General features: G+C 36.6%; 1 protein-coding gene across 1 annotated transcript; it reads left to right on the forward strand.

Annotated features, from left to right (window-relative positions):
• Nucleotides 1–3,434: 3,434 nt before the first annotated feature.
• On the forward strand, nucleotides 3,435–16,032 carry LOC107670851 (kinesin heavy chain-like). The gene is made up of 21 exons (XM_016463633.1): nucleotides 3,435–3,519; nucleotides 3,680–3,774; nucleotides 3,924–4,007; nucleotides 4,112–4,262; nucleotides 4,469–4,542; nucleotides 5,286–5,424; nucleotides 5,553–5,633; nucleotides 6,075–6,106; nucleotides 6,260–6,283; nucleotides 7,047–7,151; nucleotides 7,661–7,740; nucleotides 7,829–7,987; nucleotides 8,709–8,790; nucleotides 9,961–10,148; nucleotides 10,220–10,616; nucleotides 13,662–13,853; nucleotides 13,944–14,039; nucleotides 14,574–14,621; nucleotides 15,236–15,413; nucleotides 15,555–15,690; nucleotides 15,804–16,032. The coding sequence occupies exons 1-21, from the start codon at nucleotides 3,435–3,437 to the stop codon at nucleotides 15,934–15,936; spliced, it is 2,559 nt and encodes an 852-aa protein (XP_016319119.1). The 3' UTR covers nucleotides 15,937–16,032.
• Nucleotides 16,033–16,917: the final 885 nt, after the last annotated feature.

A 16,917-nucleotide genomic window follows, 5' to 3' on the forward strand; every position in this document is an offset into this window, starting at 1 on the left:
TTTTGCCAGTTCCACATCCAGCACAGCTCTGGAGATATGATTCAACAAAGTCTCTGGAGTTCCCAGGGAATGTGTTTGAGTCTAGAACTTTTCAGAAAACACCCAAGTGACATTCTGAAGCCCTCCGGATTCCACTGAAGTTCTAGAACTCTGACAATTCTATAACTTTGGGTTTGAAGTTTTAAACTGGCCCAGTGTTGTAATTGGTAATAGTCTATTTCCTGTGAGCTTGTGTGACAAGTAAAATTCACTCTCATGGAAAGATGAGCTCTCTCTCCCCCTGACCCACTTTACAGCTGGAATCTGGTGGGTTCCAGTAGAACCTCTTCCAGAAATGCTATTTAAGGGTCAATCAAGTCCACCCCCTACTCATTTAAACAAGTGATTTAGTGTTAAACAAACCTATTTATCTATTTACTTCTGAAAGTATAGATTTTATAATTTAAAATATGTGGAGTATTTTTTTGTATATACTGTCTAGATTTTGACGTCCATTAAAAATACAAAAAAGAGCAATATTTATAACATCTGCAGCTCTATATCAATCGTGTGAGGTTTTATTTAATAGTCCAGAAAAAGGGGCATGTTTTCCATAATGTGATTTACATGAATGTTATATAATCATACAAACAGTAAGAGATAAATGATCCTTCTTTCGCAATGTGGGTCACAACCTGTTTTTATACAGATTCTATGGTCACAACCTGTACTGTCTCGTGTTCATAGTGCTGTAAAGCCTATACTGCCATCTATAGGTGTGATTTGCGAGTTGCATGTAGAGCAGCGAGTTAAAGGGATAGTTCACCCAAAAATGAAAAATTCTGTCATCATTTACTCACCCTCATATCGTTCCAAACCTGTATGAGTTGCTTTCTTATGTTGAACATAGAAGATATTTTGAAGATTGCTGGTAATCAAACAGTTGGTGGTTGCCATTGACTTCCATAGTAGGATTGATTACCAGCAATCTTCAAAATATCTTCTTTTGTGTTCAACATAAGAAAGCAACTCATACAGGTTGGAACGACATGAGGGTGAGTAAATGATGACAGAATCCCCCCCCCCTTACAGCGCCCCTGCATATACCTTTATGAAATTGTAACAGATGAAATTTTACCCATTGTAGCTAGTTCTAGAGAAAGGATAAATGTCAGGTGAAGTGACAGTTAAACTAGACTGTAAGACACCGAGATACAGAGCATCAGGAATCTGTGCCCTTTGACACTGACACAGCTGGCAATGGCAGCACTAAGCTGTGTCCCATCACTCCTCTCTCTCCCTCTTTGTTTCACTCACAATCCCTGGTACAGTATGAAATAGAAATACAATGCTATACAATGAGAAGTGGTTCTTTGCTTTCATTGTGCGTATAGTACATCTTCATTATTCAATTATGTAGGCTCAATTTGTGCAATATTTCTGACAGTGTATTGACATAATAAATGTATTTTAGGGTTAAGTCCATCCCTTGCCCCCAGCCCCCCTTGGATATGTGTGACTCCTATGTTTCATTTGGGCATAAGAAACTTAAACATCCCATTTTATGATGCACATTCCTCCTCCAAGCACCTTGTAAAGGAGTAAAGGACGCTGCTGGAGGAGAGGTACAGGGGGTCAAGAGGAACAGCCATAAGTTGTCACACACAAGCATTCCAGACTGCTGCTCCGGCAACGTCTGTGTGTAAAAGAGTGTGGCATGGTTGGAAATACAACCCTGTATCAATATACAAATATGACCATGCTGGTTAGCTTATTTAAAAGTCAAAAGTCTGCAAAACGGCAAACAACATACAGAACAGATCATTCCTAACATCTTAAACCACCTTAAAATGATTTTCTGATTTTTAGCTCATCATTTTGCTTGTTTTATAAGGGTTCTTGAACAGTTTTCAGATGAGCTGGCTCGGAAAATTATTTGTGAGACCATCTTAAACCATCAAGAAAACCAGCTGGTTTTAGTAAGATATAGTTTATTGCTTAAGTTTGAATGTAATAAAAATAACATTTAAGTCCAAATCTGAAGATAATTTGCATTTTTTTTCTGGGGGTTGAATTATTGGTTAAAAAATGTTGACATTTTCAGCACACAGTCACAGTCCGAGTGAAGCGTCCACTCGCCTCACTGCGCGGCGAGCGCGTGGATTGTATGAACGCCAATTAAACAGTGCGCGAGACAGACAACGCGCTCATCCGCGCGACCCGAGGTGAGGAGTGATGAACAACAGGAGCTTTCAAAATATTAAAACAAAACCATGTCAGCAACACTCCAAGTGTGATACTGGCAGCTCTACAGAGACAGGCTGGTTATCTGGAATTGGATTCCAAGGTTGTTATTCCAGGAGTAATGTGCTCTGGAGAGACTGTAGCTTGATTTCATAAAGAAACAGCTGAAGCAGTTGAACAGAGGTACGTCTCTGCACAAATTATCTTATCTCACATTGTGTTTTTCATTTGACGATTTGAAGCGCATCAACTATAGCATCAACTTTATAAGGGAACTAAATTTATATTTATGTCATTTGAATTAATATCAAATAGTTTTGTTATTAATTTCAGTACATAATGTTATAAACAGGTAGCCTACAGTTTGCGTAGGCCAACTCTCGTTTATTGTATGTTTTTTATAGTTTCATCTGGTTTTTACGTGTACATTGCGGTGTTTATCGTAGCCTACACTTTATGCGGTTGAGTTAACGTTTAATAATTATTGTATTATTTAAAAGTTATAGGTGTCACCCTGATGGTGTTTTGTATTTGTATCTAGGCTATGACACATTGCATCGTCTATGTATTGGCTATTATTAAAGCCAATACATAGATATGAATAAATAGGCCTATTGGATTATATATGGATTAGTCCTTATTTACCAAAATCGTTGTCTCAGTATTTTATGGTAGTTTCCGACAATCAAAGCTTTACTGCCTTTAACAGCAATAATAATATATGCTCACAAAAAAACTAATTTTAACATGTATTCCTGTAAAACTACATGTAAATTTGAGCAACATTAATATTAGAATTATATTTGATACTTTTTACATATTTACACATACAGTAGGCTATTTTATAATGTGATAAACGTTTTTGGAGTTCTTACTGTATTATATTTCTGTCAGGACCACTATCGTCAAAGATTATTGACAATTAGCATAAAGTTTGGATTGGCGGTATGGTTTGACTAACGTGACCTGCCAGAACTAACGCTACGCTAGATTTTCTATAAAACTGCTGTTCCACTTTTCTGATGATCTGTCTCTGCCTTATTGAAAAACAGGTATTAGTTATTAATTTAATCATATTTGGCTAAAAAGCAAGCTACATTATGCTTTAATTTAATTTTTAAATTCTTGTTTATGATTAGAATCATGCATCTATATCTCTGTCTTTGTCTGCAACATTTATCCACTGGGCAAGAAGCCAAATTTTGAAGAGGATGTCTGCAGTAAAACGCCTAAATACAGAGAGGAGTTTCAGAGTGGTCGTCCGTCTGTGTGCCCGTGAGAACACACACTCACCCACAGGACTTACACACATGCTCTCACACATATATAAAAATAATGTATATAAGGGTCTGCACAACTTTTACTGAAGTTTGCATGATTACTTTATTTCATTGTATTACCTTGTTCCAGTGTTCTTATCATCCTGAAGCTATTTAACCCAGATTTTTCAATTCCTCAGCGAACAGACCAGAACATTCTGTCTCTTTAGATGAACCCAGAGCCTCCATCAAAGTGACACATCTCAACAGAGTAGTTGTTGACACTGGAAGGGTGAGGTTTCGAATGAGATCAAAGATGTCACTTAATTAGATTCATCATGCTCTTTTGCAAAAAACAGAATTAAATGATTCAAGTGAAACCAAAGTATGCAATAAAGTCAAGTTGAAGGTGTTTTCAAAATATTTTTTGTCCTTCTCCAGAGTCACAAGCCTCATATTATAGACCTTGATGCAGTCTTAAATGAGGAGGCATCACAGAGAGATGTTTATGAGTCTACAACAAAGGTTCAAAGAATGTTCTTAGCAACAATTGTCATGTTTAATACTAGTCCTTAATATATTTTATTTGTAAATTGAGATACTAATCTATCTCTGTCTTTCTGTGCCAGTCTCTGGTCGAGTATCTAATGCAGGGTTATAATGGCTGTGTAATTGTCTATGGCTCTCCGGGCAGCGGTAAAACTCATACCATGCAGGGATGCAGCGTGTCAGCCAAACACAGAGGCATCATCAGCCGCGCTGCTGAGGACATCTTCACCTGTATCAAACCTTCAGGCTGTTGGTTTTAGAAAGTCATATCTTAAGATTTCATGTTCTATTGTAGATAAGAGTGACTTACTGTATAACACATACTGTATATTGCAGTAACATTCCACTCCTCATTCATAGTGTCATGCTCACCAGACTACACATAATAGGACCTGTACATAAGCATCTTAGAACAATCCTTAATTTGAAAAATCCAGCCCCAAAGGTATCTTACTGCAAAATCAGAGTCTCGTTCTACCACATTTTCAATGAAAAGATTTATGACCTGTTGGTAAGTATTTGTTGAGTAAGTAAATCACTGTATCAATTAAATCAATCAATCACAATGATCTTACATTAATGCATTTGGCAGATGCTTTTTTCAGAGAAAATTACATTGTATATATTGTTCACGTGGCCTTTGTATTTCTGGTGCCATGCAGTACTGTGAGTTTCAGGGATGAAATATTAAGCCTCATTGCCATAAAGCTTGACTCTTATTACAACATTTTAATGTTTTTGAATGAAGTCTTAATAAAAAATAAAAGCAGAAATATTGTGAAATAATATTAGAGTTTAAAATGTGTTTTCAATTTTAATATATTTTAAAATGTAATTTATTCCTGTGCCCGCAAACCAACAGCCATTACTCCAGACATCAATGTCACATGATCCTTCAGAAATCATTCTAATACGCAGTGCTGCATAATACTTTTGTGGAAACCGTTTATTGTTTTTTTTTTTTTAAATCAAGATTCTTTGACAAAAAAAATCTGCATTTATTTTAAATAAATAAATGTAAAATAATTGCTGATTTTGTAACAAAGTGAAAGTCTTTACTGTCACTTTTGATTAATTGAATGCATCCTTGCTGAATATAAAAAAAAAGCGGACTGACCCCAAACTTTTGAACTTTTACGGTACCAGTAAACTGTCTCATTGTTTAAAAAAAGCTTGGAATATATGAAACATGTGAAGTCTAACATTAAGGAAAGTGTTCAGATGCTCTTTTGTCTCTCTTCCTGATCTGTTCAGGATCCAAAAGGGAGTGAGGTGATCTGGGTGCGTGACTGTGAGGAGGTGGTGCGTCTCGATGGGTTGACGGAGGTGGAAGTGAACTCCGCTCAGGATCTGCTACAGGTGCATCGTCGTGGCTCTGCCCTCAGACACACAGGTAAGAGCCAGTAACTCAATCTGATCTGATGAGCAAACACTATTTCATTTGAAGTATGATGATCAGAGTGATCTCAACTTGCTTTATTCAGTCAGATTAATTTGTCATACCTTTCTAACATTCTTCAGGGATTTCAAAGGGAGATTTTCCAAGCCGATCCCATATGGTATTCAACATTGTGGTCATTAACACAATGCTCCAGTCCCCTGGTAGGTGTTTTTATGTTTCCTAAATATATATGTCTTTCTAAAGTTTTCCTGAATTATTTCCTGAATTTCTTGCATATTGCCATGTTTTTATTATCTTATTAGATTAATAAAATAAATAATTCATACTAAAGATGTTTTAGGAGAGTTACACTTACATTCTGTAACATTTTTACTTGTTTTTAATGGGTAACTCAGTCCATTTGTTGGTCAATAGCTCCCCTCAGTCAACCCCCTACGCATTAGTCAGCTCTAGGAACCTCTGCCTGCGGTCTGATTGTTATTGTAGGGAGATATGAACATACCAGAGCCTCCCACAGGGTCTCCCTGTACCCCCTGCAGTGGTGTGTTGCAAACTCACAGTGTCACAGCGTAATTATGTTCTATTAATACAAATCTGATTAACTACCTCCCTTTGTGTGTGTTTGTGCTTAATGGTTGCAGAGGGAGTTTTGACAGCCAGCAAACTCACTCTGGTAAGATGATAGCATCAGAGACTCCTTTTGGCATAACTAAAGTATTAGGTATTCTCTGTGTGAAGTACACATTCTTGGCATACTTGTAGTGAGCACCATATTTGTGAATTAATAAAGATTTATGAAACTCGCATGATTTTTGCTTTTTGTTAGGTGGATCTGGCAAGCTCAGGAAAAGTAAGTTTATGTTACTCTGAAATGTTTTCTGTGTCAGATCATGATATTTTAGTAAGAAATTGATTGACCACCATTGACTGACCTATTATAATAGTAAAATATTATGATTATTATAAAATACTGACCACTATATTAACCATGGGATAAGCTTCCAAGTTTTTGAATTAGTTTTTAATGTTTACCTAAAGAAAAAACATCAATGCGCCAGTCTGTGGCAACAAGTGATTGTCTTTATGAATGAGTCATTATGAATGATTCATCGTCTTTATGAATGATTCACCTAATTCGTTCAAACACGAATGCCACACGCTGATTCAAACAGCTGCCTTAATGATAAAGTCTTTGAATTATTGACTCAGTTGACTCCTTCAAACATGCTGATTCATCCAGGAATGAAACAGGTGATTTGCCTTTACAGTTAAGTCTTTGAATTTCATTCATTCAAATGATTCATTCAAAATGGTTGATTCAGTTGTAGTGTAATAAAACACTATCTACCTCGTGTTGCTCATAGAGGCACAACAAACAAAGCACAAATAAACTGCCAAAGTAACTGTATCTATCTAAAATGTAAGTTTGTTCAATATTAACTAAAAAGAAATCATGTGTCATAATTGTGTTGTTTTTCTGAATATCAGTGCTGTTGATTACCTGCAACAAATGGTCAAGACATTCCAGTGTTGTTATATACTTTAATACAAAGGTTTGGGTTACAAATAATAGAGTTTCAGTTTTAATGTTCACTTTTTTTCTCTACCCCCAGTGTCGTAGTTCTGTGGTTCCTGACATTAAGAGAACTTTCAATGCCACAAATGAAAACCCACAAGAGACCAAGATGCTGAAACGCTCCCTCACCATATTCGGAAATGTTAGTAATACCTCAAACATGTCAGCAAAAAAAGAGCATGCTTTATCTATTATCACTGTTGTCCCGGTCAGACTAACGGCATTTTTGAAGAGCAGAGTTTGTTTTGAGTATCTCAAGACGTACTCCAGTGATTATTTATCAGTCTAAGAGCCCTATCTTAATCATATCAATGTGTTGGCTGCATATGCAGGAAATTAGACACAGGAAATGATCTGTAGGATTACATAGCTTTCCATTTAGGGAAGGGAAGATGTCATGTCACACTAAGATTTTTTTCAGAATATTGGCCTCTTCTTTTGATTATTTACATTTAGATAATGTGGAGGCCTCTTCTTCCCCGTTCTGAGTTTTCTCACTGTGTTTGAAGAAAATATTCCATAATATGATAGTCATTTTGGACATAAATTACATAAAAAAAATGTTTTGATACCTGTCCTGGTATTATGTATATAATACTATAAAAAGTATTAAAATGCAAAGTACAGAAAATCTAAATCCTTTCTTTTTAGGTGATTTTTGCCCTCAGCTCTGCGGGGTCCCAGCATGTCCCATACAGAGAATCCAAACTAACCCGAGCACTTAGGGACTGGTGAGCATTGTCAACATCGCCATCATTATTTCTCCAATTTCTTCAATATTTGTGTACGTTTGTTGACTGTTTTTGTTATCTGGTTTAGTTTGGGAGGGAACTGCCGGACGTGTTTAGTGGTCACGGTGTCATCTCAATCATCTTTAATATCTGAAACTCTCAGCTCTCTACAGTTTGCCTCCAGAGCCATGGCTGTTCCTTCACGACCCATATACACATCTCAATTACATTACACACCTGAACAGGTATACACACTCTTCCCAGGAGCATACTTTCAGAATATACATCACACTTCAACAAATGTGCATACAGTCTTCCCAGATACATCTCATTCTTACATGTAACTCACCTTAATAGAAAAACACCACAATAAATTATTGTCCTATAATAATTGTCTTTGTACTAATGTTTGCTAACAGTTTTAATCCTTTTTTCACTTTAAATTTGCTGAAAGTTTACTCACACTCAGGCCATTCAAGATGTAGATGAGTTTGTTTCTTCATCTGTGCAGATTTGGAGAAATGTAGTTTTGCGTCACTTGCTCACTAATGGATCCTCTGCTTCGAATGGGTGCCGTTCAGCATGAGAGTTCAAACAACTGATAATCTTTATTGATGGACTGGAGTCATGTGGATTACTTATGGATTATTATGATGTTTTCATGAGCTGTTTGGACTCTCATTATCTGCAGTGGATCCATTGGTAAACAAGTGACATAATGCAAAATTTCCCCAAATCTGTTCCGATAAAGAAACAAACTCATCTACATCTTGGATGACCTGAGGGTGAGGACATTTTCAACAAATTTTCATTTTTGGGTGAACTATTCCTTTTTTCCAATGATTACACTTACAGATCATACCCAGATGCACAATACTGGTGAAGTCTTACACACTCCGCTCTTATCTAACTGTTTAATAAAATCAGCTCATAAATAAATTATGTAATCTCACAAACATATTCTATTCATGTGCATATTTGAATGGGAAGAAGGACATTAATCATCTGAACAGACAACAGATTTTACCACCGGTCGGATCTGACAGAAAGGTGAGACTCAAACTCACACACATACACAGCACATATTCACATAGACATAATTTATAGCATCACTTTAAACCCTGAATGTGTTTGTATGTCAAGTGCCCTTTTGCAGCCGAGTGAGTCATAAAGATGAAAGGGGCAACTTTTATTGTGCTCATCAGTTTGACTCTTCATTTGAATAGTTTTGCCTCTAGTGGCCTGTTTCTAAAGTTACAGTATAGTGAGAGAGAACATCATCAGAACACTCTGAGCCAGAGGAGGACAGTGTTAATCTGAATATACAATATACAATGTTTTATTGGGACATTCAGTTTTTGTGTACATTTTAACTGAGATACGAATACCATAAAACAAGCCTGGGGTCAGATAGCTGAAAAATTGCTTTATAAACAGCATATAAAGCATGTCAAACCCTTTAAAGTTACATAGCAGAGCCCCATATTGCAGCTAAAACAGTTGCAAATATGAGAAAAGATCAAATGTGTGGGAATATTTTATTTAAAATTTAGCAGGGAAAGCCGTTTTGTGCATCCATATGCATAAACAACACAAGTTATGATATTCGATTTGGCTTCTCTTATGAGCTACTTCCTTATAATAAGTCAGTAAAAAGATTCACAAAGCCGTCTCAAACTCACTCAAGTTAGCCATTTGAACGAGTCACAACTGTGATGTATACTTTATATAAGTTTGGCAGTCAATTTACTGAATGATTGTTAATATGATTATAATTAAGTATATAAAGTTGTAAAAATTATCATGTTATTATGTACCTATTACTATTTTTTTTTTCAGTATTATTGGTTATTGTTTATCATATTAAATGTTTAATTTTAAAAGCCAGTGACTGGTGCTCTGTATAGCTTCTCACTAATTGCAGTTATCAGATATGTTTAAAGCTAAAAATGAGAAATTTGTAAACAATGTCTTTTTAAAAATTTGACAAGCTTCTGTTCTAACTATAGACATCTTTAGTTAAATGTCAGATGATAGACCTGCATGCAATGTAATAGGTTTGATAGAAAGATGGTACACTAGACCTTTAAGGCTTTGTTTTGAAAATGTCTTGCTTTTGACATTTTAAGAAATTAACTTTTTATCATTCACAGCATTTTTCTTATAAGAAAGTATGATCTGGTATCTTCATATTTGGTGTTTCATTTGCTGTATTTTCAGTCGCAGACATGCTTGCTTCCCAATCTTTTGAGTTCAGTCAGTCCCTCTGAACATAAACTCAGCTCAGGTCACTGTGGAGATGGGACTTTTCTCCCCCAGCTGGAGAAACCAGGCCAAACCGAACCACCTGGGCATTACAGCCGCGGATCTCGATCTGGAGATGAGAAAAACAGAGCTGATGGTAACAAGCTGCATTTTCAAATAAAATCAGTAATCACTTTAAACACTAAAGAAGAACTTTTAATTGCTTTGCAGGTAGGACCCGCTCCCTGCCCCGTTACCTGTCTGGGGCAGTTCTCCATGATGCTGGAGGGAGAGAAAGAACTGGAAAGGGATCAGAGTTTTCATCTTCACAGCGCCGTTCTGTAGAGCGGCTCTCTACATCCTCTCTTGAAGCTTTTTCAGCTCCCTCAGCAGCTGTGGAGTGTCCTAACTGTTCCCGGCAACGAAAGATCCGAGAGGACTATGACAAGATTATCATTCAGGCTAGGAGAGACAAAGATTCTCTCAGTCAAAAAGTAGCAGAACTGGAGAATGAGTTGAGAAAAAGAGCAACACAGGAGAGACAAGAGGGATTGAGCTGGGAAAAGACAAGAGGAAATCAAGAATCTGCAAGCGACACATCTGCAGATATGGGAATATTAAAGACTGCAGAGGTACCAGTAATGCGCTGGATTATATCACAGTATCTACAGTCACTTTGTTCCTATAGATAGAGGAACAACTCTGGAGTTATTATATTTATATATTTTATGCACTGGGGTCCTACGATTTTTTTTTTTTTGTATTCGTCGGTTATTCTAATGCACATAAACATACAGATACAGTCTCAGCTATACAGTGGAAAACAATGAGAAGTATACAATTGTAACGAATTCAGTCCACTGAAGGCGAGTTGAAGTGTGAACCCAAGTGCAGTTTATTTATAAAGGTGATCCAAACATCCAAACAATAATCCGAGACCTGACTTGACATGAACAGACTTGACTAGAACAGACTTGACGAGGCATGAACAGACTTGACTAAAACAGACTTGACTTGGCATGAACAGGACTCACCAACAGCAGAGTTACAACATCAATACACAACCAAGACTATGGAAACATGATGGCTACTTATAGCAGACAAGAGGGTCACATGACATGAACAAACCAATGGGAAACAAGACACATGACTAAGACTACCAATCAGAACATGACACATACACAAGGCAGAAGGTGCGTTCGACTTGAAGCACGGCTACAGACGGCAGTCAACGAGAGTAGCCGCTTGCAGTCGTCGGCGGAGTTGAAAACGGAGCCGTCAAGCCGGACACTTTCTGCTCCCGTATGTGACGCTCGCGGAGTGTTTGCATACTCGTATCACAGATGAAGTGAATTAAATGCAATTATTTGTCAAATACACAAAACGTTTTCATGAGCAACAGAAACACTTTTTATATACTGCTTAATACAGCGCCATCTGTTCAAGAATAGAGTTCAAAGTAAATATATACTATTTAAATACTAATAAAGTGGGGGTATATATGCTTTCATGATAAACGTGACTCGATATAACATTGCGACTACAGTAAAAAAGCTTTTAATGTTCTAAAAACAGATTTATGAGCAGTATTGGATTTGAAGAGGTTAGAAACACACGTCATTGTTGTCATGTGGTGAATTTGGCCAATCGTGAAACAGCTGTGTCGTCATCAGCGCTCCTGCAGTCGCTCTGAAAAAGCTGCGCCAGCTGAGTCAGCCGGCTGCTCTCGAAACGATATCGCGGTACTTTGATGCCACACGTGACAGTGACGTAACGTAAAGTCGGACAAAATTTCTAACCGGCATGCACTGCTTCAAGTCAGCCGCCGATCGGTTTGCGAGGCGCCGCATGAAGTCGAACGCACCTAGAGATACATGAGGGCAAGGGAAGCGTGACACTAACAGGGTGAAACAATTACAAAATAAAAGACATGAAAACATGAACATGAAACAAAACCCCACATTACAACAATCAGGAAGAAAAGTTAATTCAGTCAGGCTAGAGGCTAAATATGCACCATAGAATAGAAGATCAAGAGAGGTTGTTAATGTAGCACAAGAGAGGTGTCCATATCTGCCAAAAATCATTAGACTTTTGATGTATATCATAGGTGAGTTTCTCAAGTGGAAGTACCGTAGATATTTGAGACAACCACATTTTAAAAGAGGGTACCCGAGAAGATGACCACAGTAACAATATACATTCTTTGACAGATAAACCAAAATTAGAAACAAATGTTTGGTGTGGAAGTCAAACATAGTCTCCACTCCACTATATAACAAATTTAAAAAAAAAGAGTCTTTGTAAAAAAAATATGTATTTTAGTCCAAAAAGAAATGATTTTGTCACAATACCAAAAGCAGTGAAGGAATGTTTCTTTGCGTTTTTTCGCAATTAAAACAACGATCAGAGGAGTTTCTGTAAATCTTTTTTAAACGTAAAGGTGTAAGATAAACTCTTTCTATGAATTGGTCATACGATTTTTAATGTTTTTAAAAGTCTCTTATGCTCACTAAGGTTGCATTTATTTGTTAAAAATACAGTAAAAACAGTAATATTGTTAAATTTAAAAGAACTGTTTTTATTCCTTTGATGATGAAGATAAATTTTCAGCAGCCATTACTCGAGTCTTTAGTGTCGCATGATCCTTCAGAAATCATTCAGATATGCTGATTTGATGCATAAGAAACATGTATTATTATTGATGTTCTAACAGTTGTGCTGCTTAATATTTTTGTGGAAACTATTTTTTTTTCCTCAGGATTCTTTGATCAACAGTTCAACAGAACAGCATTTATTTGAAATAGAAAACTTCTGTTACATTATAAATGTCACTGTTAATCAATTTATTGCATCCTTATTAAATAAACGTAGAAACAGTCTATATAATACAGGTGCATCTCAATAAATCAGAATGTCGTGGAAAAGTTAATTTATTTCAGTAATTCAACTCAAATTGTGAAACTCGCGTATCAAATAAATTCAGTGCACACAGACTGAAGTAGTTTAAGTCTTTGGTTCTTTTAATCGTGATGATTTTGGCTCACATTTAAGAAAAACCCACCAATTCACTATCTCAACAAATTAGAATATGGTGACATGCCAATCAGCTAATCAACTCAAAACACCTGCAAAGGTTTCCTGAGCCTTCAAAATGGTCTCTCAGTTTGGTTCACTAGGCTACACAATCATGGGGAAGACTGCTGATCTGACAGTTGTCCAGAAGACAATCATTGACACCCTTCACAAGGAGGGTAAGCCACAAACATTCATTGCCAAAGAAGCTGGCTGTTCACAGAGTGCTGTATCCAAGCATGTTAACAGAAAGTTGAGTGGAAGGAAAAAGTGTGGAAGAAATAAATGAACTTTTCCACGACATTCTAATTTATTGAGATGCACCTGTAAAATAAAAAACAAACAGTAATAGAACAAAAAACATATAAATTAAGCAAGTTATTCAGTTATCTAAAAGTGGAACCAAATATAAAGGTAAACATTCATTAATGTATTAATTTACATTAATATTTTGGAAAAATTGTCATTTTTTATCAAAAAAGTGCATTTGACCATATACAATGCCAATTCCAACCCCAGCCCTTGGCTTAAAATGCAAATTGTATGTGTAAGAGTTTTGTGCCATGCACAGTGTTGAAAAAATAAAGATGCCTGTCCTTCAGGTGTGTTTGCAAACAGAAGCAGAGGAGCTGAGATCAGAGCTGAGCACATGTCGTGAGAGAGAGAAAATGCTGACACAAACGCTGCACTCTGAGAGAGAGAGACTGACCCAGGATGTCCAGAAACTGCTCACACAGCTCAACAGCACCAGAGAGAGAAACAGCCAGCTTGTGTCAACCCATAACAACCAGCAGGTACAAATCACACACAGCCTGCCAATGTTGACTTTTAGAACATCTGTTTGATTATATGAACATGTTATTATTGTGCTGTTTGTATGGTAGGAGAGCTTGTTGGCAGAACTACAGACCAGCAGAGAAGAGCTCAAAAGATTTCGAGAGAGTGTGTCTCTTACCCTCAGCCAGCTCGAGACTGAAAAGGTTTCATGCTTTATTCTGTCCTTATTATTTTAAAGTAGTATTCAGTTATTTTTATTATTATTTTATCTATTATTTTAGACTTTTTCATAAGGTCATGTTTCAGATCTTTCTACAGATAACTTGGAAACAATACACCATTACCAAACCTTAAAAGAAGTGTGTAATTTCTGTGCTGCTACCATCACCAAGAAAATTTGCTAAAATAGTAACTATCTTCAAACTGTTTCAGAAATACTCCCCCTGTGTGGCATTGGTTAGTCAAACAGCTAGTCCCACCCCCAAACTCACACCATAGGTTGAGCCAATGTTGTTATATTGTGTCACAGGGAGGCTCAAACAAACCTCAATATTTTTTACACTTTTGGGGAAATCAACCTACACATTGCTTATTTCTAGATGTCTCTGGATATAGAGGCATAGAATAAAGTATTTCAATGTTGAAAAAACACCACACCTTAACTGGAGAATGAAATTAGATGCGTGTTGCCCTTTATTGGTAGATTATGTGAACTGCAGTTTAATTTTGCTTTACAGGCTGAACTGATGTCACACTTAGAGGACATAAAAAGTTCCTATGAAAAGGTAACCAAAGACATATACTTGCAATCAAAAGTTTGGAGTTGGTAGGATTTGTTGATGTTTTTGAAAGAAATCTCTTATGCTCACCAGGGGCCTGTTTCATAAAACAATTTACCAAATAACCCAGGCTTATTTCAGTTAGTCTGACTTATTTTGAACCAGATCAGCTGACAAAAAGTCAGACTAACTGAAATAAACCTGCCTTATTTGGCAAACTTGTTTTATGAAATAGGCCCCAAGTCTGCTTTTATTTGACAAATAATACAGTAAAATAGTAATATTGTGAAATATTATTACGATGTATTTTAAAATGTAATCCTGTGATGGCCAATCGGGCCAAGCACATGATCCATCAGAAATCAGTCTAATATGCTGATTTGGTGCTCAAACATTTCTTATTATTATCAATGTTGAAAACAGTTGTGCTGTTTTATTTTTTGGAAACCGTATTAAATTTTTCAGTATTTAAAAAAAAAAATGTTTACTGACCCTGAACTTTTGAATGGTAGTGTATATAAAAATTTTATTCATTCAATTTATTTTTGTTAAAAAAGCAACAATTACTCAAATAAACAAAAGATTAATGTTTTGCATGTGTATGCATATTGCTTCTGCAGGTGTGCTTGGAAAATGCTGGTTTGAGACAGAAACTCAAGTCATTTTTAAGGGAGATCAACTCTGCACCCTTTACAGAATCCAGCAGTCCAGACACAAACACTTCACACACACACGCAGTCACAACGAACACCGAGATGATTGTCGTCTCACACCAAGTGTCTCAGCAGTATCCTGCAGGTAGGCAAGAGATCCATATATTCTCCTTTATATCATTTTAAAAAACAGCTACGTCAGCCTTATTCATTATTCGGTGTTTAGGCTGTAGGTGTGTTGATGTTGTTTTTGTAGATGTTGTAGATGTTGTTTTTGGCATGCCAGCAGGAAGTGAATGCTGCTTTAGTCAGTGTGAAGAGTTTCAGCATCCTGAGGAGGAGTTTACTGAGAAGTCTGAAACCACAAACAACAGCAACTGTGAACAGCCTCTGTATAAACCTCAAAACCTCTACAAGCAGCTGTGAGCATCTGTTGATCAAAAAACATATGTGCATGTATCTTATGAATATGAGTTTATAGGAGTTATATTTGACTGTCAGAGCTTATGTAGTTGATTCTGTGTTGTTTCTGCAGGAGGAGGGAGCACAGTCTATTACTGGATGTGATGCTGGTTTTGTACAGGAGAGAGTGGTTTCTGCAGGATGCCATTCCATACGTGAGACGTACACTCAGGAAGTGTGGACTGAGACCTGAGGATATAGACTAAAGACTGTACTTGTGTGTGAGTGAATGAGGGATGTGGAGAGTAAAAGTTATCGTGTATGAATCATAGTTAAGACATAGTTCACCTAAAATCGCAAAAAGCTGCCACATCCTAAAGGTACAAAAGCTAAAAGGTACATCTTTGTACCTTATTTACCCTTGAATGGTACATATGAATACCTTAAAGGTACACATTAGTACTTTTAAGTACATATTAGTAGATAAAGTGTAGAGATTAGTAACCTTTGAAAGGGTACTGCCCCAATGATCTTTTTATTTTTTTAATGAATGGGTAAAGAAGCATTCAAGGTTTGAAAGCACTGTAAAATTATCATAAAAGTTGTACATAGAACCTTTGAAGTCATACAATAGCTTTATATGAGTTACAGACAAACATTTAAGTTGTTACTCACTGAAAATGTTGACATGCGTCCATAGGAGATCATAAGAGTTCATGAGGCAAAGTGTTCAATTTATGTATGAATTGTTTTGACTTAATTATCACCACAGTTAACTGAAAATTACTGATAGATTATCAGTAAATTACTTAAATCTTAGTCTGTTTCTCGCACTAAGCTATGGTATGACTTCAGAAGAGTCATATGAGGAGTCATTTGGGCCACTTTTTATGATACTTTAATGATGCTTTTGTCTTTTTTTGGAAGATTAAAGGCTCCAATTGCAATTGCATGCACTAGAATGACCAGCACGGTGCTGCATGTCCATGTTCTATAGAAGAAATGAAATCATCACAGGTTAGAAACAACATGACAGTGAGGAAATTATGACAGAAATGCATTTTAAGGTGAACTATTCCTTTAAGTGTTCTCACTTTAAAACTGTCCTGATAATATATTTAAAGGGGTCCTATTATGCTCTTTTACAAAGTCTTGAAACCCGGATGATTGTAACCACTCTTCGTGTGCCTTGGGAAAGCTAGTGTGTCCCCGACACAGTGATAACACCCGTTGCCTTCTCTAGTGCA

The sequence above is a fragment of the Sinocyclocheilus anshuiensis genome, unplaced genomic scaffold (genome assembly GCF_001515605.1).
Source record: "Sinocyclocheilus anshuiensis isolate Anshui unplaced genomic scaffold, SAMN03320099.WGS_v1.1 scaffold784, whole genome shotgun sequence".
NCBI classification, from domain to species: Eukaryota; Metazoa; Chordata; class Actinopteri; order Cypriniformes; family Cyprinidae; genus Sinocyclocheilus; species Sinocyclocheilus anshuiensis.

What these genes read in the sequence shown, in the direction of transcription:
- LOC107670851 (XM_016463633.1), top strand. Translation starts at nt 3,435, where the DNA reads ATGTCTGCAGTAAAACGCCTAAATACAGAGAGGAGTTTCAGAGTGGTC. An exon ending in CAGCCAGCAAACTCACTCTG is followed by an intron (nt 6,107 to 6,259) that starts GTAAGATGATAG and finishes GCTTTTTGTTAG; the next exon opens with GTGGATCTGGCAAGCTCAGG. An exon ending in GAATATTAAAGACTGCAGAG is followed by an intron (nt 10,617 to 13,661) that starts GTACCAGTAATG and finishes CCTGTCCTTCAG; the next exon opens with GTGTGTTTGCAAACAGAAGC.